Source organism: Zea mays, chromosome 1 (genome assembly GCF_902167145.1).
Source record: "Zea mays cultivar B73 chromosome 1, Zm-B73-REFERENCE-NAM-5.0, whole genome shotgun sequence".
NCBI classification, from domain to species: domain Eukaryota; kingdom Viridiplantae; phylum Streptophyta; class Magnoliopsida; order Poales; family Poaceae; genus Zea; species Zea mays.
In genome coordinates, this window is record NC_050096.1 from 205,569,928 (window position 1) to 205,592,970 (window position 23,043).

At 47.2% G+C, this 23,043-nt stretch overlaps 1 protein-coding gene across 1 annotated transcript; it reads right to left on the reverse strand.

Annotated features, from left to right (window-relative positions):
• Positions 1–3,871: 3,871 nt before the first annotated feature.
• On the reverse strand, positions 3,872–7,094 carry LOC100217162 (putative calcium-dependent protein kinase family protein). The gene is made up of 3 exons (NM_001143527.1): positions 6,167–7,094; positions 4,479–4,775; positions 3,872–4,394 (listed from the first exon to the last, which is right to left on the reverse strand). The coding sequence occupies exons 1-3, from the start codon at positions 6,891–6,893 to the stop codon at positions 4,096–4,098; spliced, it is 1,323 nt and encodes a 440-aa protein (NP_001136999.1). The 5' UTR covers positions 6,894–7,094; the 3' UTR covers positions 3,872–4,095.
• Positions 7,095–23,043: the final 15,949 nt, after the last annotated feature.

A 23,043-nucleotide genomic window follows, 5' to 3' on the forward strand; every position in this document is an offset into this window, starting at 1 on the left:
CTGAGCACATTATTCATAGATTCAGCATTCCCCAGACTTTGACTACATACCAGGGGACTTCTTTCATGTCAAAATAGGTACGTGAGTTTGTCGAATCATGTAAGATTAAGTTGCTCAATTTGTCTCCATATTATGCTCAAGTCAATGGTTAGGCTGAGACAAGTAATATGACATTGATTAGCCTTATTAAAAAGAAGATAGTTGATCATCCTAGGAATTGGCACAAGGTTTTGTCTAAGGCTTTATGGGATTATAGAATATCTAAGCATTGTGCTACTAAAGTATCTCCTTTTGAGCTTGTTTATGAGCAGGAAGTTGTTTTGCCTATGGAGGCAAGCCTAAATGCTATCAGGTTTGCCATCCAGAATGATCTAGTTGTCGATGACTATCATGATCTGATGATGGACAATATTGACAAGGTGACCGACAAGAGGCTGATGGCTCTAAAGGAGATCGAGAAAGACAATATCATGGTTGCCAAGGCCTACAACAAGAAGGTAATGGCTAAATCATTTCAAGTTGGAGATCTAGTTCGGAAGACAGTCTTGCCACTAAGGAGCAGGGACCGGAAGTTTGGCAAATGGTCATTGTTGGTCACTTGCTTTTGATTACTAGATGATATCAAAAACAAGGCAACACAAGTTAGAAAATAGAAGCCTTCTCCCTTCAACTTTCTCTTATCTGAAGAGACAATTCAAGGGAGAGGATATGAATAAGTATTACAGCAGGAATGCATAAGTGCGTAATGAAGAACGAAGCATGCTACTCATCTCATATGCCTTAGCATTCTTTCATGCCATATTTCTTCTTATGAATTCAAAAGTACAAGCGTACCTTCGGCTTTACACGAGAGATAGCTTGAAGATACTTCGAAGGCTAAGACAAACGAAGCTTAGGACCCTCCAAAAAGGTACTTTATGCATGGAATCGTTCACCTATTTATAGGGGAGGGATACAACTTCTTGTGAAATTACATACATTCCCACAAGGTTTACAATCATGGTTTACAAATATCACATGGGCATCATCGTCTTTTTCTTCTTCTTTCTTGCTGCTCAAGTCTTGGATCTCTTACTCTTCGTTGTTCTATGCATGAAGCTCTTCCTACCAATGGTAACGTAAACGGTAAACGGTAGATGAACGATGAGGCTTTGTTTAGTGTTTAGACGTTTAAACATGTTTAAACCGAATTAAACGGTCTAAACATTTTTCTACTACTGCAACATTTCAGCAAAATTAAATAGCTTTTCACTATAGTATGTAAATATAAAGCTTTTGATGTCCTCTCCATCTAAACCATGTACCTACAAAAGAAGGGTTAATGGTTAGTATATAGTATGTAAATTTTAGTAAGAGTAAATGAATAATCCATAAATATATTTAGTCTAGCGATACAAAATTGTGATAAATGGACAATAGCTTCGACATAACATATTACATATCCATATAACCAAAATGACCAATTCAAGATAACTAAACTCACCCCCTAGTTTAACTAATTATAGAAACAATAACTAAAACATGCTAGAAGAAGACATATCATATATAGAAACTATCAAAAACCAAAGGAAAGATGGCAAGCTTCAGTAGAGAAGGTGAGGGAACCCTGACAGTAACAAGCTAATGCAACTGAGCCCACCACATTTTGGCCCTATCAAGAAAACGACCCAATAAATAAGTTAAACAAAGTTTAAGCCATTCCGTTTAGGCCGTTTTGACCAAGCATTGACTGTTTAAACGGGTCAACCTTTTAGAGGACCGCCTAGGCCCTAAACTACACGTTGTTCCTCTGTTTACTGTTTAGACCCGCTTAAACGGTCGTCTAAAACCATTTAGGATAACACTGCTTCCTACACCGAGGTCATCTTGCATCTTCGTGGCTTGTATCTTTGTCGTGCGTGCGTTCAGCCGGAGTTTCTTTGTGCACTGCTTCGGTTGTAGTCTACCTTTGTCCATCCTTTGTTTATATGCCTGAAACACATTTACTTATACTAAAGGTTGGACGCTTTGAGAACCTTCGGTAAGATAGGCCCCCAACAGTCATCAAGCTAGGAAGGACCTTATAGAGTGACACAGTAATCTTTGGTAATGCGTACATGCTGCGGACATTGCAGGGTGATGAGTTACCTAAGGTATTGAATGGTCGTTTTCTGAAGTTATATCATCCCAGTGTGTGGCAAGATGCTTAGAAAACTGATGTTCTCACATCGAGTTGATAACAGCATGTATCAGGTGCTTTTGGTTCGTTTTGCTTCCCCAAAAGGGAGGGGAATGTATTGAGCACCATATTCGGCACCTAGAAAGGTTGGACGGTCCGCGATTAGATCATATCAGGCGAGATATCTCCTTTTTCCGTGCGTGTTTATCCATCTAAAAATGCGGAGTTTGTTGGAGAACACCTAAAATTGGTCCAGACCTCCCCCTATGTATATGAATGGGTACAACTGATTGCGCAAATCCCCAATCGAACCAATCAATCTATATTTCATTGCCTTTAATTTCTTGCCCTAGGAGTAGCAGTAATTAGTCTTCTCCCATCTCCATCTTCACCTCTCTTTGACTCTATGTCGTCTGGAGGTGTCTTGGGTGGCCTGTCGACCCTAAGACAAAAACTAGGATCTCTCCTCCGTGACAAAGTCCCTTCCGGGGGCGAGATTCAGGTGTGGAAGGCGATCGTCGCTGCCTCTGCTCGCACGCGGACCGTCTGACCCCAGGTGTGGGTCGTCCGGCCAGCATGCAGAAAAGACTCGCTGCTACCGCAGGGTCACGGATCGTTCGGCCCGTGCCGTAGACCATTTGCACTGTCGTAGTGTTTGGCCCCGATCCGGAGCCAGCAGTTGGTTATTCTAGCACTTGTTGAATCCATCGTTGTTGGCCCAGTGCACCCTTCTTGATGTTGCTGCTCCACATCATGTTCTCGTCAACGGCCTTCACCCTGGCCTCCGCAGTGGTTGTCAAGACGGCCTACACACTTACCATCTTCCTCCCTTGCTTTCTCGTCATGATCGCCTTCTCCATCACCGTCGCCTGGTACTCCCTCGCTCAACGGTGTCTCAGCACACACGTTGTCGCTAGCGCCACGACCTCAGCAGCAGTAGCTCCTCCAAGAACGCTAGCACAGGCTGGTCCCAGCGGTCCCTGGCAGAGCTGAGGAGGCAGAGGTTGTGGTCGTGGTGGAGGAAGAAGGTCAGGGAGGCCAGCGCGTGGCTCATTGGGGACACCTTGCTGGTAGAGGACTCGATCCATCTCCTAGGTGCACTATGAGTGTTGGCGGTCGTCATTATCTCCCTCCATGACATTGATATCGAGATAGCCGCTCGAACAAACGCCGCTGGGAAGAACGCAATCAAAACAGGAGAGAGATAGTGGATAGAAGCGGATAGTGAATAAAAGTAAAGCATTATGACGTGTAACCAGTGACGCGGCGAGTAATTTTCCTACAACTTTATAAGAGGTAAGAAAATATTGTTTTTAAAGCACTTTTTGACGAGCTTCGAAAATTTCATGAAACTAGCTTTTAATTTCAATTTTTTTAATCTAGAGCATGTGGAGCTTTTAATTTTTTTTTAAAAAAAAACTAGAGGTCGTGCAGCTGCACGTGTTTGATAGAAGCTGCAACAGACCTAAAATTTTGAATTAAAGCCCTCCCAAAATAAAGTATGACTTTGAATTTTTTTTAAAAAGATGAATAAAATATAAAGAACCAAACAACATATAAATCGAAACAGAGATAGTTAAGTGTTTCGTTTGGCTTTAATCCAAAACGGCTTCTACTATTTTCTATATTTTATAGTCTGAATAACTGGCTTTAATCCGAAGCGATCATAAGTATTCCTTAACAAGCACTACCCACGGCCACAGGAAAAAACCTAAATAATCGAATCAATTACGGTGATCATCGATGTATAGAAACGATGACAACAGTGATATATTTACAGAGGATTGCAGCCTCAGCGAGCTAGCAATCGCAAAACATCAACCACGGTGAAAATTTTCCATCTATAAAATCACAGAGCTCGTTTATCTCGTTTATACATGCATGGGGATGGGAGCTAGGTAGGTCAAGTTAGAAAGCCACACACGGATTCATCCTCTTCATGTTCGGAGACTGTTCCTGCTTGGTGGCAACAACCCGTTGGGTAGGCTGAACAGCCGACTCCTCTTGGGCTCTGAGATCCTCACCTGTGTTATTGCTGTCGCCAGTGCGTCAACTATACCGCATTCATCTCGCTCTTCAGAGTTGTCACTTGAGGATTTTGAAGATGAAGACTCGCAGTAACCAAACCTGACTATCTCCTGATGAATCATGGGAGCTGCAGTTTTGTTAGTACCCCATAGGTTAGAGAATTCAGCTTTCTGCGGGCAATCAGTGTAGAATAAGACCCAAGGGTGCCCTGTGTTGAAAGCCATTGGGAAAAGTCAATGAGAAATTGAGAATCGTATATATAAGCACAAGTTACAAGGGTGCTTGAACTTACGGAGAACATCTTCGGCATCGGGCCTTGAAGAGACCTCTCGATTAAGCATTCGGCCAATGAGATCACGAGCAAGCAGTGACACAGATGCCCACTGACTGCTGTGAAAGTCAAGTTCAGCAGTCTTTATAGCATCAAAGATAGCTTCGACAGATTTTCCTTGGAACGGAAGAGTGCCCATCAACAGAACATGCAGAAGCACCCCGGCAGCCCATACATCTACCTTTTGGGAGTAATTTCCTAGTAGAACCTCAGGTGCCAGATATGCCGGGCTGCCAGCAACACCAGTCAATTGCTGACCTGCTCAAAGTTGAACAACATATTAGTGAACATCAAACCTGCAGCAAGTAACAGAGTCAAAAGACACGTTCAAGAGCATCATCTAGTTTTGACCTAGCCGCAACTTTGTTTCTAGCTAGAGAACACCACCTTTGTAATCTCAAATAAAATAAAGATCTAACAGATATTAACATAGAAGTCAGGTCATATCATAAAATCTAAGGCGACATTTGGCACAGCTCCTGAGAACGGATTCTCCCTGAGCATCACTCCTCAGCCAAACAGCAAAATGGCGCACATATTCTGGTGGGATCTAAAAAACATGCTCCTCACTGCTCCCCATTCAATCTCCACCGAAATCAGTCCAGAATCAACCCTCTGCTCCCCACCCTACTCTCCCGCTGGAATCACTATAATAACTTCACTAAAGAATCAATGCACTAGGGTTCGAAAAGAAAAAGTATTGTGCAATACTATAAGAATAGCCATGATTATTGCTCAGAAAATAATGATCAAACAATCTGTCAATATTCTAGAAAGAAAAATCAGAATTGTCATATGCAATGAATTGTGTTTCAACATATTACTTGTGCAACAATGAATGCATTGAAACAAAACAGGGTAAGGCCAGCCAATACAATCACACCATGGTTTCATCATACATAGTTTTACAGGAAAACAAAGACATGTCAGTGTTAGTCTGATCACATACACAAGAAAACTGCTAATACTTGACAAAATAATTGACATTTTACCACTTCCTGATGAGCAAATTTTCACTGGCCTTAAAACCAGTTAGTCACACAAATGTCTTAGAACCACAAGACCGATGTACCGTTAACAATGACCTGACTACCTGACCATCATGATGTCAATCTATTGATGCTGTGAACCCAAATATCCAGAACTCCGTGGAAGTAACAACTACCTCCAGATGACAACAACTCGACTGCAACTACCAAGTTAGCACCACTTCGACTCTTGACACACCTAACAAAACAAAATGACACAGTGAATGAATAACTGATACCAAGTCAGCACTGAAAACACAACTTGCACATTTCAAATCCCATGTAAAATGTTTTTAAAATGCTAGTGGCAATGTTCAAATGCAGCATGAACTGGAAAACCCTGCCAAAGACCTAGTTTATGTGTGCATTAGCAAAATAAACCATTCTTCCTAATGCAAAATTCGAGCACAATGACAAGAGAGTAACCACTACAACACCATAAGGATTTGATGTAATCTTCCTATTTGAGTATTCTCGTTCTCCGCCAATTTGATCTACTTACCTGGCAGCATTTTGAAGGACTATAATACCAGAACAGAATCATATCGACTACTCAGTACCCATATAGATGACGCACGTGAAGTGACAAACATATAGGTCGCAATCTTTCAAGATACTTACCATCAGCAACTCGCACGGCCAATCCAAAATCTGCAAGCTTCAACCTTCCAGACTTGGTGAGCAGAACATTCTCCGGCTTGACGTCCCTATGCACGACGCCCATCTCGTGGCAGTACTTGAGGACCGCCATGAGCTCCTTGATCACATTGGCGGCGCGGCGCTCTGAGAGTTTACCCTCCCTGGCCACCTCATCGAGGAGCCGTCCGCCGTGGCAGAGCTCCATGACGAGGTAGAAGGCGTCGGTGTCTTCAAAGACGGCCCTGAGCGTGACGACGCCCGGGTGGCCCGAGAGGTGCTGCATGATCTCCACCTCGCGGTGGGCCGTGTCACCGCCGTTCTTCGGCAGCGCCTTGCAGGCGAACTCCTCCTCGCCCCGGGTCCGGGCCTTGGGGCGGCAGACGCGGACGGAGCCGAACTTGCCGTGCCCGATCTCCTCGCCGAGGTCGTACTCGTTCTCCAGCCGCTTCCGCCGCCCGATCCGCGTGGCGTTGTCGATGCAGCCCACCTTCCGCTTGAGCCCGCGCCCCGGGAGGACCCCCGCTGACGCCGACGCGCCGCTCGCCGCGGGGGCCGTCATCACCACAGCGGGGGCGGGGGCGTCGGTGCAGTGGGATTGCTGCGGCACGGAGCCGCGGCAGGCGCGCTTGCGGGAGGCCAAATCTTGGAGGGACCTGGCGGCGGAGCACACCGGGGGCGCGCCCTTGCGCTTCCGGGGCACCGGCTCCATGGTGCGCGCGCGCGCGCGGAGGATCGGAATCTCCCACTCCTAGCTTGGGTTTTGGCGGCGGCGCCTCCTGCTCCAATGTATCGAGTCGAGCGTCGGCGGCGGGGGAGGTAGGGGGACGGATCGAGACAGCGTCTTACGGGTCTATTGCGGAGCGGGGCTCGGAGAGTTGTGGCGTCGAGATGACGCGAAGGACGAGGATTTTGTTGGGGTTCGGTCGATCGGAGTGGAACTGGGGCGCGAGCACGAGCGCTGCTGCGCTATCATGGATTCATTGTTCGTTGCCGCACGCCGTAACCGACGCGGACTGGCGTGTCACGCCGCGCGGCGAAGCTACGCTGAGTGGTTTCGTGGTCATGGCTAGACCTGAAACTTGGTTCGGGCCGGCACGGCACGATCCTACACCAGATCACCACGAAGGAGAGCGATCAACACGACACCTCCTTCATCGCCCCTTTCAGCTCCTTTATTATGTCTCCATATCGTTTGCCTTAAAAATGTCGGGTGAGATATCAGCGATGTATGCTCCGGTGTTTCACTCACCAAGTGCGCCACAACATCGAGGTATATATTGACAACATAGTTGTAAAGACTAAGAGGTCCAATTATCTTATCACCAATTTGGAAGAGACGTTCGCAAACCTCCAAAGGTTTCGCGTCAAGCCTGTCTGCATCCCAAAACAAGGGTACCTACTCCTGTTGGGTCAAAGAGGGACCCGCGTGGCTATCCATAGCCACAAGGTGATGGACAATCTACCCAACTCAGAGTCTTGGCCCGTCCAACGAGGCCACCAACCAGCAAGCGGGTGTCACCATGGGTCCCGTCGATAGAATTGCTTGATAACTACATCCTAGGGCTGGACCCTCATGGAATGGTCTCGGACCTCTACGTGTGCCATCTAAACCTTTGACTAGGGGAGGTTCAGTGTTGCCACGTGTCCGGGCCATTACGGATGATACCTGGGTTTCCACAAGTGCCCGTCGGACCCCTAGCTCGGGAGGTCCGGGGCGCCATGTCTGTAGGCGTTCCTAGCCCCTGCTCTTTGCTCAGGCAGAGATCTAGTGCTGGCATGTGGCCTATGGCGCATGGTAAAAGCTGCAATGCATGGCCCGCTGCATGCCTCTGGTGTGGGGGTCGCCCGCATTAAATGGGGGAAGGATATGCGCCTCTCAACGCTTGTGGCAGGCAGCGTGCGCAGTCCGCAAGGCATGAACCGCGCTAATAGCACATGTGTTACCGAGGCAAAACCATTGACTTACTGCGTCATGCATGGGTGGCTCACATCATGACTTCTACTATTCCCGCTGCAAGACGGACAGGCGGAGGGGACAACCAACTCTCTTGTAATGTGCCCCCCTTGGACTATAAAAGGGAGGGCACATACACTACAAAGAGAGGGGGCTCTTGAGCCCATCCATGGACTCGGGGATAAAAAAAAGCTCACTTGAACTCTCTAGGAGACATCTCCATCTAGGCCCACGCTTTCTCAAGCTCTCATCAATACAACCCGCAATGGAGTAGGGTATCACACTCTGGTGGTCCGAACCACTCTAAATCCTTGTGTGTTCTTGTGTTCGTCCACCTCATCAGGCAAACCCTAGGATGCCTCCTGTTCTTAGGATTAGGCGGGTGCATTCCGCCGCCTGGCTAGAGTTTACACTCCGCCATTTGGCGCACTAGGTAGGGGACCAAATCATCATTATGGTCTCCTCTACCTCCCGATGGATTTTAAGGAGTCCAACAAGGGCTACACCTTTATCAACTGTGACCTCGTCGGAGGTGGATTGTCGGCTACGGGGAGGGGCCATGGGGGCCTACAACGTGCACCCGTGGGCTTTCAAGGGCAACACCAAGACCTGCGCTACCCACCACTTTGGCCACTGACCAAGCTCCGCCCTCGACCCTCATAGAGGCAGCGTAGGCTGCTGCTAAACCTTGGAGTCTGATGCTCGATGTCGCCTAGGCAATTAGGTTGGCCCCGCACCTTCCACCTGTAAGGTAGCATGAGAATGAACTCTTCCTTTATAATAGGATAGCATTTATTTGTGGACTAGCTCGATGAGGTCTACCCTCACAAACCCAGTCTCTGGCGTCTACCGCATAGATCTCATATATCCAGTAATAAAGGAAGAATTTGTTCTTAGTTCAATCCTTGTGTATCGATACTTTTTTTCTTGTTTTTAGTTTATAGATGTCGTTCCCTCTACCCTGCCCACTCGGGTTCTCACTTGTGCTGTTATCATGAAATCTGAGTTAGGTAACTAGGTTGCTGCTTAGTTTGTTGATGCTAAACAGGGTTCAGACTGCAAGGGACTAGGTCCAGGGGAAAGGTACATGTTCTCAGGGGTGGTCCGGAGCTAGGTAGCTGCTTAGCCTAGTCCTATATCGTAAGCCTACACCTTCGACCACCCTAAAACAGCTGACCTAGTACCTTGGACTACATCGCCAAAGGTCTGGACCATGTCCAAATTTAAGGGCTAGTTCCCAAAACTCGACTCGATAAGGTTCAGCTACATGATTCGATAAATTGAGTGAAACAAATTAAGGATCATGGGCGTACGCTACTAAGCATTGGCCTTGAACCATGTTTAGGATTGACCTCTGGTTTGAAGGTAGCCTCAGACATTTGAGACTACCTCCCAAAGAACTAATGTACCCGGGGCCAGTAGAGGAGAAACCTTGCCTTTATGATAGATATCGCTTATGCGAGGTCCAGTCCGATGGGGTCTGTCCCCATAAACCAGGCCTACTGGCGCGCGTCCTGCAGCCCAAGTGTGCTAACCCATGAAAGAAGTTATTTGCTCCTAGTTTTATTTACAGTAGTGGCAAAGCGTCACCAGGCAAACTTGGAGTAAAGCACAGTTGTGGACCCACCTGCAGGTTCACCACTTCACCCGGGGGCCTCTTTCGGTACCCCAAAACTAGGGTACTCGCTCTTGTTGGGTCAAGGCAGGACCCGCGTGGTTATCCGTAGCCACGGGGTGACGGCCAATCTACCATGACTCAGAGTATAGGCCCGTCCAACGAGGCCACCGATCGACGGGCCGATGCCACCATGGGTCCCATCGATAGAATTGTTCGACAACTACAGCCTGGGGTCGGACCCCCGTGGAACGGTCCTAGGCCTCAATGTGAGCCATTCGGATCTCTGGCTAGGGGAGGTCTAGTGCTACCACGTGTCCGGGCCATTACGAATGAGACCCAAGTTTCCACAAGTGCTCGTTGGACCCCCAGCCTGGGGAGGTCTCGGGCGGCATGTTTGCATGCGTTCCCAGCCCCTGCTCTCTGCTCAGGCAGAGATCCAATGGTGGCATGTGGCCTATGGCGCATCGCAAAAGCTGCTGGGCATGGCCCACGACGTGCCTCTGGTGTGGGGCCGCCCACGTTGAATGTGGGAAGGATACACGCATCTCCACACTAGTGGCAGGTGCCATGCATAGTCCACAAGGCATGGACCGCGCTAGTAACTCGCGTGTTATGGAGGCAAGATCATTGACTCATTGTGCCACGCATGGATGGCCCTCATCATGACTTCTACTATTCTTGTTGCAAGACGGATAGACTGAGGGGACATGGTGGCATCGTCCATGTACCCCTCTACAGACGCCAATGTACCTATTTACACTGCAGCCTACACCAAAGCCTTCGCCCACACACTAAAAAGACACGACAAAGGTGAATCTAGCCAGAGAACCACACGATGACCAAGAAAATATATCTACCCACCGCAAAAAGCATCATCACCAATGTCGTCGTTGAAACCACCATATCTCGGATCACTTGTGAATCTAATCACTAGAGCTCCCTAAGCCGCTCTTAACCGTGAGCATGACTGATATATCAGTTTATTAACCCTCTGCATAGGTTGCACAGTTTACCCATTAGTCATGATCCCTCTTTTCCTCGGACCGATCAAATCCTTAAACATTTCCAAGGTGAGTCGGCAAGGTCTCACAACGTAGCCTTTACAAAGATTCACTAAAGGTAATAGTTTCCCATTAGATTTCTCCAGTTTGATAAACACAATACCCCTCCCCAAGGGGGTGAAGCACCCTCGACAGAGCAAGTACTATGCCTGGACCCCATTGACGGTACGACTGTGAAGCAACTACACTCCTAGTCCCTCTAATTAATTAGCTAAGGGCGTCCCATTTCACCCCTGATGACTGCACTATTTTCCTGGGAGGCCATCCAACGAACCGGTCCTTACGGAGGAGTACTCAGGACGCAGCCCGAGTCTCCTTAATATCACAAACTCATATAGCTCACTGTAAACACCGTATCATAAATATATCTCATCATGTTCATTGATTAAGTTCAAGCTTTAGCATTGAAGCTAATCATCACAACCCAACCTAATATGTAAACAAGGACATTATAAATAGAAAGCTAGTCAATCCTTAGGTTGAATCATGTTGTGCAGAAATGTAAGCTATCATGTGAATAGGATATAATAGGTCAGAGGACACTTGCCTTCACCAAACAGACGCTAATGGTCTTCGACCTTGTAGAACTTGGAGAGCTTGTTCACTTGGTTGTCGAAGCTTGATCATCGATTCCTCGATGTTCAAGAACGGATCATGTTATATTCATGAACCGCAGCGAACATGAACAGGCACAAACAAACATATTGTTGGGGGCCTTCGTCGAAGGTCCTCAAATACACAGTTAACCACTATTTCCCGAAACATATTTAATTGTTGCAGGTGCTTCGACAATAGCCACCTTCGAAACAAATCAAGAAAAAGATAAAGGCATTAGCTTCGTCATAACAATACAGGAAGACGAAGATAGAAGTCAAACGAAGCCGGAAGAAGGTATTTATGAGTTTTTGATGTCAGGATGGTAGAGATAGAAGACAATAATAACTTGTATCATTTGTAAACCATATGTACAAGCTTTGTGAACATACTTGGGGGAGAAGAACAGTGTCATGCATAACCTCACCTTTTGGGGGGGGAGAAGACTGTCATTTGTTCAGCTTCTGAAGTTACCTTCGAGCTCTCATTCGTGTAAAGCAGAAGGTATACTTGTAATTGTTTATCATATTGCCAAGAATAAAATTTAAGATGAATACGCAGATAAGTTATAGGACTGTAAGTAATGTGCCTAGATCCCATTAAAGACACGATGGCGAAGCGAACTACACATTAGGTTACTCTAATTAATTAGCTAGGGTGTCACATACCACCCTTATGGTTGCACTATTTTCTCGGTTTTTCTCTCAACGAACCGATCCTTACAGAGAAGCACTCAGTGCACAACCCTAGCATCCTTTAATATCACACGTTCATAATCATATAAAAATATAAGTATCATATTATAATCACTCTCATCATGTTCATTAATTAAGTTCAAGCACTAGCATGAAGCTAATCATCACAAGCCAACACAAAAGGTAAACAAGGAAAATTAAAATATAAAGCTAGTCAGTCCTTAGTATAGATGGCTAGATGGGTCGTGCCTAGGAGGCCGGCCCGAGGCACAACCCATTTAATAGTGTCGAGGCCCGACCTGACACGATGTAAACCGGGCTCGTGCCGGACCGGCACAAAGGTCATGGCGTGCTTAGGCTGCCTCCTCGGCTTGTAGTGTTGGTTTGCCCTAGTATGAATATATTTTTTATTTTAAAATACTTAGTATATTTATATGTACACTAACAATCCTTCATATAACACAACCAAAGTGTGGTCGTGTTGGTTACATGTGTTTGTTTAAGCCTTTTTGGCCTTTTTTACTATTCACTTGTATTAAGCCATATGGGCCCGACGTGCTAACGGGATGGTCCGACATGGCTGACAGGCCAACATGTTGTGCTTGGCCCATGGCTGTGGCATGCGGGCCAGCCCGACACTGCTCGATTAAGTAGCTAGGCTTAATAGGCCGTGTTGTGTTGGGTTGGGCCATCCGTTTGGACACTTATAGTCCTTAGATTGAATCATGTTGTGTGGGAAAGTAAGTTTTCATGTGAATAGGACATAATAGGAGGACACTTTCCTTCGCCAAAGTCATCTCTTGCAACTCCTTTGGACCCCACAAATTGCTCGTTGTCTACACAATGCAATCATTCATTCAACACACTTGGAGAATAGTAAAAGAACAATACACAAGCGTATGCAACAGATCAACTCATAGTTTAGCAAAAGTTGTGGCAGTAATTTTGGAGTAAACAAGTTTTGAATGAATTGTTGCACATGCTTCTCTTTTAATGTGTTAGTTACAAGCTAAAAGTAGGAAGCCAGATTCTATCTTCATTCATAAAGTAATTCTTACCTTACATGAATTCTACAATGAAATGGTTAATTCCTAGTTGAGACAGTGTTTTCTCGTTATCTACTAATGTATGCTTTGGCACAAATTTATATTTCACAACATTATTCAAAACGATCATTTTGTTCATGTCATTAATCACGAGGGTTTGCTATGTTCCAAAGCTAGGTCATATACTAGAATTTTCTATTCATGAATCATTTTAAATAAGGCTATACTTACTTTAAATCAAACTAGAAATTATTTATTAAATGAAACATTAAAACATGAGATAAACAGCTTGCTAACATGTAGATAAAATCATAAGGAAAATAATGCAGGTTGAACCACTTAATTTGGAGTTCCTATGCAAAAGATATGAATTTCCTAAGTTTTAGGGGTCAAAAACTTAACTAAACATAGATTTTCAGACCTAAATGAAAATTTTAGGGGTTGAACTATGAAATCCCAAGGGCTTCGGTGTGAACCAGAGGACGACATGTCTATTTCTTGTCAATCCAAGGACTCTTAAGCAAAACTCCCAGGCCGATGGGGTATCGGGGTTCCTCAGTCGTCGTATCGGGCACAAACGACCGAGATTTAAAGGGAGCGAAGGGCATGCGCGGGGGGTAGGGAAACGACCCAGCTAATGGACGGGGCCTGCGAGTTAGTGGTGCAGAGGATGGGCAGGTGAGGAGGGGGTTTGAGAACTACGAGTGGGACTCGGTCGTCAGCGACCTAGGGCGCATGCTCGTGAATGGGGAACAGGGAGGCTACAGGTGGGACCTGGTTGTTGGGACCATCGCCTTCCTCTCGCTCGTGTGTGTTGCCAAGAGCACTTTTCATGGCCATAGACATCACAGAGAGTGGAGGACGTCGGACAACAATAGATGGCTAGAGAAGCATGTCATGGCGGCGTAGCACCACTGTGATCCCACACCGGCAAGAGCGCTAATATGAGAGAAAACAAGGGAGAGAGAAAAGAGAGGTGGTCGGTGGCTTTTACCTCGGACAGAGCTCAGTCGGGACAGCGCCGCGGGGCGATGGTAGTGATCCTCTGGGCGTGGACATGGTGGGGACATCAGACGTGGCAACGGCGAGCACAGAGGTGTCCTGAGTGTGATGCAGTGCGATGGCGAAGCTCCGGCGCGCGGGCGGTTCTCGAGCGTAGTGCATGCAGGGCGTGACATGGTGAGGCATGAACTGGAGAGTTGGACAGTCGAACGAGTGCGTCGGGAGGGGGTTTGGATAGGGCTAGGTGCGTGTGGTTGCCGAGTGACACACAATGTGGGCGCATCCACGCCGGCGTGAGTGGAGGGGCGATTATGCGGTGAAAAGGTCGGGGCTGATATATGGGATAGGGGTGTCGGCAAGACAGCGCGGGGCATGCAGCAACATTGAGAGCACCTAGAGGGGGGTGAATAGGTGATCCTGTAAAATTCAACACTAATAGCCACAAAACTTAGTTATTAAAGTTAGAACGGCTAAGTAGCTTGAAACGAGCTCTTGTGAACACAAACAATCAAAGAGAAAGGACACAAGAGACACATGATTTTTATCCCATGGTTTGGCCAAGTAACACTTGCCTACTTCCACGTTGTGGCGTCCCAATGGACGAGGGTTGCACTCAACCCTTTTCAAGTGATCCGATGATCAACTTGAATACCACGGTTTTTCCTTTCTTTGTCTTTGTCCCGTTTGCGAGGAATCTCCACAACTTGGAGCCTCTCGCCCTTACAATGATGATCACAAAAGAAGCACAGAAGTAAAGGAGGGGAGAGCAACACACACAAGACTCAAATCACAGCACAATCACGCACACAAGTCACAACTTGAGCTCAAAACATGACCCACGGAGTTCACCACTCAAATGGAGCTCAAGTCACTATCTCAAAGAATCAAATGCGCGAAGTTGAAGTCTTGGAGTCTTAGAATGTTTCTTGTAAGCTTGGGTGACTCCTCCATGCGCCTAGGGGTCCCTTTTATAGCCCCAAGGCAGCTAGGAGCCGTTGGAGGCCAACAAGGAAGGCTATCCTTGCCTTCTGTCAGGTGGCGCACCGAACAGTCTGGTGCGCCACCGGACAGTCACTGTAGACGGTCCGGTGCGGATCCCCTTCCTATTCTGGCGCAGACGGTCGTTGCATTTCCGGGCCAGATGGTGCACCGGACACTGTCTGGTGCACACCGGACAGTCCGGTGCTCTCTGCCGACCGTTAGCGTGGGCCACGCGTCGCCCGCGGATTGCGTGGCCGATCGTTACGCTGGCGACCGTTGGCTCACCGGACAGTCCGGTGTGCCAGACTGAGCTGAGTATTGGCTGCTCCGAGCCAAGTCCTTTTGGTTCTTTTCTTCTCGCTGTTTCTAGCACTTAAATAAAACATGTTAGTACTTAAAAACTATGTACTAAGTCTAGAAACATACCTTCTCTTCGATTTGCACTTCTCTCTTCATTTAGCACATAAGAACTTATTTAAATGTGTTGGGCACTTAATCACTAAAACATAATAGAAATTGCCCAAGGGCTCATTTCCCTTTCAATCTCCCCCTTTTTGGTGATTTATGCCAACACATCCAAAAGCAACTAAAAGAAGTGCAACATCACTGCAATTGAGAACAAAATTGTATTTGCACAAATTTCGACATATTTGGACCATTCTTTGCCACCACTTGGTTTGTTTTTGCAAATCAAATTCATTTTCCTATCTCTAAGTCAAACACACTTGTTTAGGCACAAAGAGAGATATTCCAATGGAAAAATTGATCAAGTGCCAAAAACTCCCCCTTTTCCCATAATCATAAATTCTCCCCCACAAGAGACCAGATTTTGCAATAAGAATATTTTGGACAAATCAAAAATTCTAACTCTACTATTTTCAAAATTCTCAAGTGACAGCTGATCCATTTGCTTTGGCCTTAATTTCTCCCCCTTTGGCATTAAGCACCAAAACGGGGTCATTTTTGGCCCTTAAACCCCATTGCCTCACCAAAAATGTCGATTAAGAGCAAAAAGGCAATAAGAGCATAAGAATGAACTTAGAGGTGAGTACACTAATACCGGAGTGCAGTGGAAGTCTTTGCATGGTCCAAGTTCACCTTTTCCCTTTCAATGCACCTTTGAGACTACATCAATGAACTCAAACACAAGGGTTAGTCTCAAAGGGTCAAGTTGTAGCACTTCTCCCCCTAAATATGTGCATCATTCACACATGGACTTGTGAGGTCCGGGGATCCCTTGCACAACTTGAGCACCATAAATAAGAAACAAATTTCATAAATGCATAAAGTAACATGATCAAAGGCATAAAACACATGTATGTTATAGATCAATCCAAGTTACGTGAATCTAAGACATTTAGCTAACTACGCAGCCTGCAAAAGGTTTTCTCATCTAATGGCTTGGTAAAGATATTGACTAGCTGGTTCTCAGTGCTAATATGGAACACCTCGATATCTCCCTTTTGCTGGTGGTCTCTCAGAAAGTGATGCCGGATGTCTATGTGCTTAGTGTGGCTGTGTTCAATAGGATTATCCGCCATGCGGATTGCACTCTCATTGTCACATAGGAGTGGGACTTTGCTCAGATTGTAGCCAAAGTCCCGGAGGGTTTGCCTCATCCAAAGTAGTTGCGCGCAACACTGTCCTACGGCAACATACTCGGCCTCAGCGGTGGATAGGGCAACAGAGGTTTGTTTCTTTGAGCTCCAAGACACCAGGGACCTTCCTAGGAATTGGCACGTCCCTGGTGTACTCTTCCTATCAACCTTGCATCCAGCGTAATTGGAGTCTGAGTATCCAATCAAGTCAAAGGTAGACCCCTTTGGATACCAGATCCCAAAGCAAGGCGTAGAAACTAAATATCTAAGAATCCGCTTAACGGCCACAAGGTGACATTCCCTAGGGTCGGATTGAAATCTAGCACACATGCATACACTAAGCATAATATCCGATCTACTAGCACATAAATAAAGCAATGACCCTATCATAGACCGGTATGCCTTTTGATCAATGAACTTACCTCCTTTGTTGAGGTCGACATGTCCGTCGGTTCCCATAGGTGTCTTCGCGGGCTTGGCGTCCTTCATCCCAAACCGCTTGAGAAGATCTTGGGTGTACTTCGTTTGGGAGATGAAGGTGCCATCCTTGAGTTGCTTCACTTGGAACCCAAGGAAGTAGTTCAACTCACCCATCATTGACATCTCAAACTTTTGAGTCATCACCCTGCTAAATTCCTCACAAGACTTTTGGTTAGTAGAACCAAATATTATGTCATCGACATAAATTTGGCACACAAAAAGATCACCGTCACAAGTCTTAGTGAAAAGAGTGGGATCGGCTTTCCCAACCTTGAAAGAATTAGCAATTAAGAAATCTCTAAGGCATTCATACCATGCTCTTGGGGCTTGCTTAAGTCCATAGAGCGCCTTAGAGAGCTTAAACACATGGTCGGGGTACCTGCCATCCTCAAAGCCAGGGGGTTGTTCCACATACACCTCCTCCTTTATTGGCCCGTTGAGGAAAGCGCTCTTCACATCCATTTGAAACAACCTGAAAGAGTGGTGAGCGGCATAGGCTAACAATATTCGAATAGACTCTAGCCTAGCCACAGGAGCAAAAGTCTCCTCGAAATCCAAACCTGCGACTTGGGCATAACCTTTTGCCACAAGTCGAGCCTTGTTTCTTGTCACCACCTCGTGCTCGTCTTGCTTGTTGTGGAACACCCACTTGGTTCCCACAACATTTTGCTTGGGACGTGGCACCAAGCTCCAAACTTCGTTCCTCTTGAAGTTGTTGAGCTCTTCCTGCATGGCCAACAACCAGTCCGGATCTTGCAAGGCCTCTTCTACCCTAAAAGGCTCAATAGAAGAGACAAATGAGTAATGCTCACAAAAATTAGCTAAACATGAGCGAGTTGTTACTCCCTTGCTTATGTCACCTAGAATCTAATCGACGGGGTGATTTCTTTGGATCGTCGCTCGGACTTGAGTTGGAGGGGCTAGTGGTGCTTCTTCCTCCATAGCTTGTTCTTCTTGTGCTGCCCCTTGATCACACGCCTCTTCTTATTGAACCTGTCCATCATCTTGAGTTGGGGGATGCACCATTGTTGAGGAAGATGATTGATCTTGCTCCTATTGTTCCTGTGGTCGCACCTCACCTATCGCCATCGTGCGCATTGCGGCCGTCGAAACATCATCTTCATATATGTCATCAAGCTCAACTTGCTCTCTTGGAGAGCCATTAGTCTCATCAAATACAACATCGCTAGAGACTTCAACCAAACCCGATGATTTGTTGAAGACCCTATACGCCTTTGTATTTGAGTCATAACCTAGTAAAAACCCTTCTACTGCTTTGGGAGCAAATTTGGAATGCCTACCTTTCTTCACCAAAATGTAGCATTTGCTCCCAAAAACATGAAAGTAAGAGACATTGGGTTTGTTACCGGTAAGAAGTTCATAGGAGGTCTTCTTGAGGAGGCGATGCAGATATAGCCGGTTTATGGCGTGGCAGGTTGTGTTCATAGCTTCCGACAAAAACCGCTCGTGCATCTTGAATTCTCCAAGCATCGTCCTCGCCATGTCGATGAGCGTCCTGTTCTTCCTCTCTACCACACCGTTTTGCTGTGGTGTGTATGGAGCGAAGAATTCATGCTTGATGCCTTCTTCATCAAGATACTCCTCCAATTGCATATTCTTGAATTCGGACCCGTTGTCGCTTCTTATCTTTTTTACCTTAAGCTCAAATTCGTTTTGAGCCCTCTTTAGAAAGCGCTTTAGGGTCCCTTGGGTTTCTGATTTATCCTGCAAAAAGAACACCCAAGTGAAGCGAGAAAAGTCATCAACAATTACAAGACCATACTTACTTCCCCTGATGCTGAGGTAGGCGACGGGTTCAAAAAGATCCATGTGAAGAAGCTCCAGTGGTCTTGATGTTGTCATCACATTCTTGCTGTGATGAGTGCTTCCCACCTGTTTCCCTGCCTAACAAGCTGCACAAGGTCTATCTTTCTCGAAGCAGACATTGGTTAGTCCTAACACATGTTCTCCCTTTAGAAGTTTATGAAGATTCATCATCCCAACATGTGCTAGACGGCGATGCCACAGCCAGCCCATGCTAGTCTTAGCTATTAAGCATGCATCTAGATCGGCCTCCTCTTTCGAAAAATCAACTAAGTAGAGTTTGCCGTCTAATACACCCTTAAAAGCTAATGAACCATCACTCCTTCTAAAGACACATACATCTATATTGGTAAATAGACAATTATAACCCATGTTACATAATTGACTCACAGCCAATAAGTTGTACCCGAGCGATTCAACTAAGAACACATTGGAGATAGAATGCTCGGATGTAATGGCTATCTTTCCCAGTCCTTTAACCTTGCCTTGGTTCCCATCTCCAAAGATGATCGAATCCTGGGAATCCTTGTTCTTGATGTAGGAGGTGAACATCTTCTTCTCCCCCGTCATGTGGTTTGTGCATCCGCTGTCGATAATCCAGCTTGAGCCCCCGGATGCATAAACCTACAAGGTAATTTACACTTGGGTTTTAGGTACCCAACTCTTGTTGGGTCCTACAAGGTTAGTCACAATAGCCTTTGGAATCCAAATACATGTCTTATCTCCCTTGCATTTGGATCCCATCTTCCTAGCAACTACTTTTTCATTCTTACAGAAAATTGCAAAAGAGGTATTGCAAGCATGGTAAATATTAGAAGGTTCATTACATACTCTTCTAGGCACATGATGCACAACATGATTTCTCCTAGGCTTACTTCTACCATGCACAAAAGTAGAGCTAGAAGCAAACATAGCATGTGAATTAAACGCATCATAACTCCTATTATAATGAGAATTTCTAGAAAATTTTCTATCATAAATGTAAGCATGACATTTTTTAGAACTACTAGCCATAGGAGCCTTCCCTTTCTCCTTGTTGAGAACGGGAGCCTTTTGGCTTGTTAAGTTCTTGGTTTCCTTTCGAAAACCAAGTCCATCCTTAATAGAGGGGTGTCTACCAACGGTGTAGGCATCCCTAGCAAATTTTAATTGATCAAAATTTATTTTGCAAGTCTTAAGTTGAGCATTAAGACTTGCCACCTCATCATTTAATTTGGTAATAGGCATAAGGTGTTCATCACAAGCATCAACATCAAAATCCTTACATCTATTACAAATACTAACATGCTCTACACATGAACTAGATTTATTTGCTTTCTCTAGCTTAGCATTTGAATCATCATTTACACTCTTTAAACTAGACACAGTTTTATGGCAAGCAGATAACTCAGAAGATAGCATTTCATTCCTTTTAATCTCTAGAGCAAGAGATTTTTGAACACTAATAAACTTATCATGCTCTTCATACAAAATATCCTCTTGCTTTTCTAAAAGTCTATCCTTTTCATTTAAAGCATCAATTAGTTCATTAATCTTTTCTACTTTAGCTCTATCTAATCCTTTAAATAGACTAGAGTAATCTACTTCATCAATGGAGGAATCCGCATCACTAGAAGTAGAGTACTTAGGGTAATCTCGAACACTCACCTTATTTTCCTTGGCCATGAGGCAAGTGTGGCGTTCGTTGGGGAAGAGCGAAGACTTGTTGAAGGCCGAAGCTGCCAGTCCTTCATCGTCGGAGTCGGATGAAGAGTAGTCTGAATCCCATTCTTTACCAAGGTGTGCCTCGCCCTTCGCCTTCTTGTAAACCTTCTTCTTCTCCCTCTTCCCATGCTTTTCTTGTTCCTGGTCATCATCATTATCGGGGCATTGTGCTATGAAATGACCAGTCTTACCGCATTTGAAGCAGGAGCGCTTTCCCCTTGCTTTGTTCTTGTTGGGGTACTCCTTGCGTCCTTTCAATGTGGTCTTGAAGCGCTTGATGATAAGCGCCATCTCATCTTCGTTGAGGCCCGCGGCCTCCACCTGTGCCACCTTGCTTGGTAGTGTCTCCCTGTTGCTGGCTGCTTTGAGGGCAATGGTTTGAGGCTCGTGGACGGGTAGTGGACCATTTAGAGCATCATATACATATCGAGCCTCTTTCACCATCATGCGCCCACTCACGAACTTCCCAAGGATCTCCTCGGGCGTCATCTTGGTGTACCTGGGATTCTCACGAATAAGGTTGACAAGATGAGGGTCAATTACCGTAAATGACCTTAGCATTAGTCGCACGACGTCGTGGTGTGTCCATCTTGTGCTTCCATAGCTTCTAATTTTGTTGACCAGGGTCTTGAGCCTGTTGTATGTTTGTGTTGGTTCCTCTCCCCTGATCATCGCTGTCGGCATTTCGAACCCGGGGGGTCCCTGGACCGACAAGTAAATTGTCGCCGCGTGCCCCAGCCTAGATGGGTCGGCGCGAGACGGAGCGCGAAGGGGGGAAGAAGCCAGAGGGAGACGGGTGTGAGAGGTGAAATCCCGCAGCCTTCGTGTTTGTCCCACGCCCAGGTCGGGTGCGCTTGCAGTAGGGGGTTACAAGCGTCCACGCGGGAGGGAGCGAGCGGCCTCACGCGAGCGCCGTCCCGTCCTTCCCCGCGCGGCCAACCCTCTATAAGAGGGCCCTGGTCCTTCCTTTTATAGGCGCAATGAAAGGATCCAGGTGTACAATGGGGGGTGTAGCAGCGTGCTAACATGTCTAGCGGAGGAGAGCTAGCGCCCTAAGTACATGCCATCGTGGCAGCCGGAGAGGTTTTGGCACCCGGTTTGTGTGGTGTCGTGGCCGTCGGAGGAGCGCTGGAGCTTGGCGGAAGGACAGCTGTCGGGGCTGTCGAGTCCTTGCTGACGTCCTCTTGCTTCCGTAAGGGGGCTGAGAGCCGCCGTCGTCATAGAGCGTGCGGGGCGCCATCATTACTTGTTTGGCGGAGCGAGCCAGATGGGACGCTGATCTTGTTCCCCGTAGCCTGAGTCAGCTTGGGGTAGGGTAATGATGGCGCCTCCTGTTGACGTGGTCGGTCTGTGCCCTAGGTTGGGCGAGGTGGAGGCTCCTCCGAGGTCGAGGTCGAGTCTGTCTTTCGAGGCCGAGGTCGAGTCCGAGCCCCTGGGTCGGGCGAGGCGGAGACCGTCGGCTGAGGCCAGGCCTGAGTCCGAGCCCTGGGGTCGGGCGAAGCGGAGTTCGTCGTCTTCCGGGGCTGAGCCCGAGTCCGAGCCCTGGGGTCGGGCGAAGCGGAGTTCGTCGTCTTCCGGAGCTAAGCCCGAGTCCGAGCCCTGGGGTCGGGCGAAGCGGAGTTCGTCGTCTTCCGGGGCTGAGCCCAAGTCCGAGCCCTGGGGTCGGGCGAAGCGGAGTTCGTCGTCTTCCGGGGCTAAGCCCGAGTCCGAGCCCTGGGGTCGGGCGAAGCGGAGTTCGTCGTCTTCCGGGGCTGAGCCCGAGTCCGAGCCCTGGGGTCGGGCGAAGCGGAGCTTCCTATGGCGCCTGAGGCCGGACTTGGCTGCTGTCAGCCTCACTCTGTCGAGTGGCACAGCAGTCAGAGCGGCGCAGGCGGCGCTGTCCTCTTGTCAGACCGGTCAGTGGAGCGACGAAGTGACTACGGTCACTTCGGCTCTATCGACTGGAGGGTGCGCGTCAGGATAAAGGTGTCAGGCCACCTTTGCATTAAATGCCCCTGCGATTTGGTCGGTTGGCATGGCGATTTGGCCAAGGTTGCTTCTTGGTGAAGACTGGGCCTCGGGCGAGCCGAAGGTGTGTCTGTTGCTGGAGGGGGTCCTCGGGCGAGACGTAGATCCTCCGGGGTCGGCTGCCCTTGCCTGAGGCTGGGCTCGGGCGAGGCGTGACCGCGTCCCTTGAATGGACCGATCCTTGACTTAATCGCACCCATCAGGCCTTTGCAGCTTTATGCTGATGGGGGTTACCAGCTGAGATTTAGGAGCCCTAATTATGGTCCCCGACAGTAGCCCTCGAGACTCGAAGGGA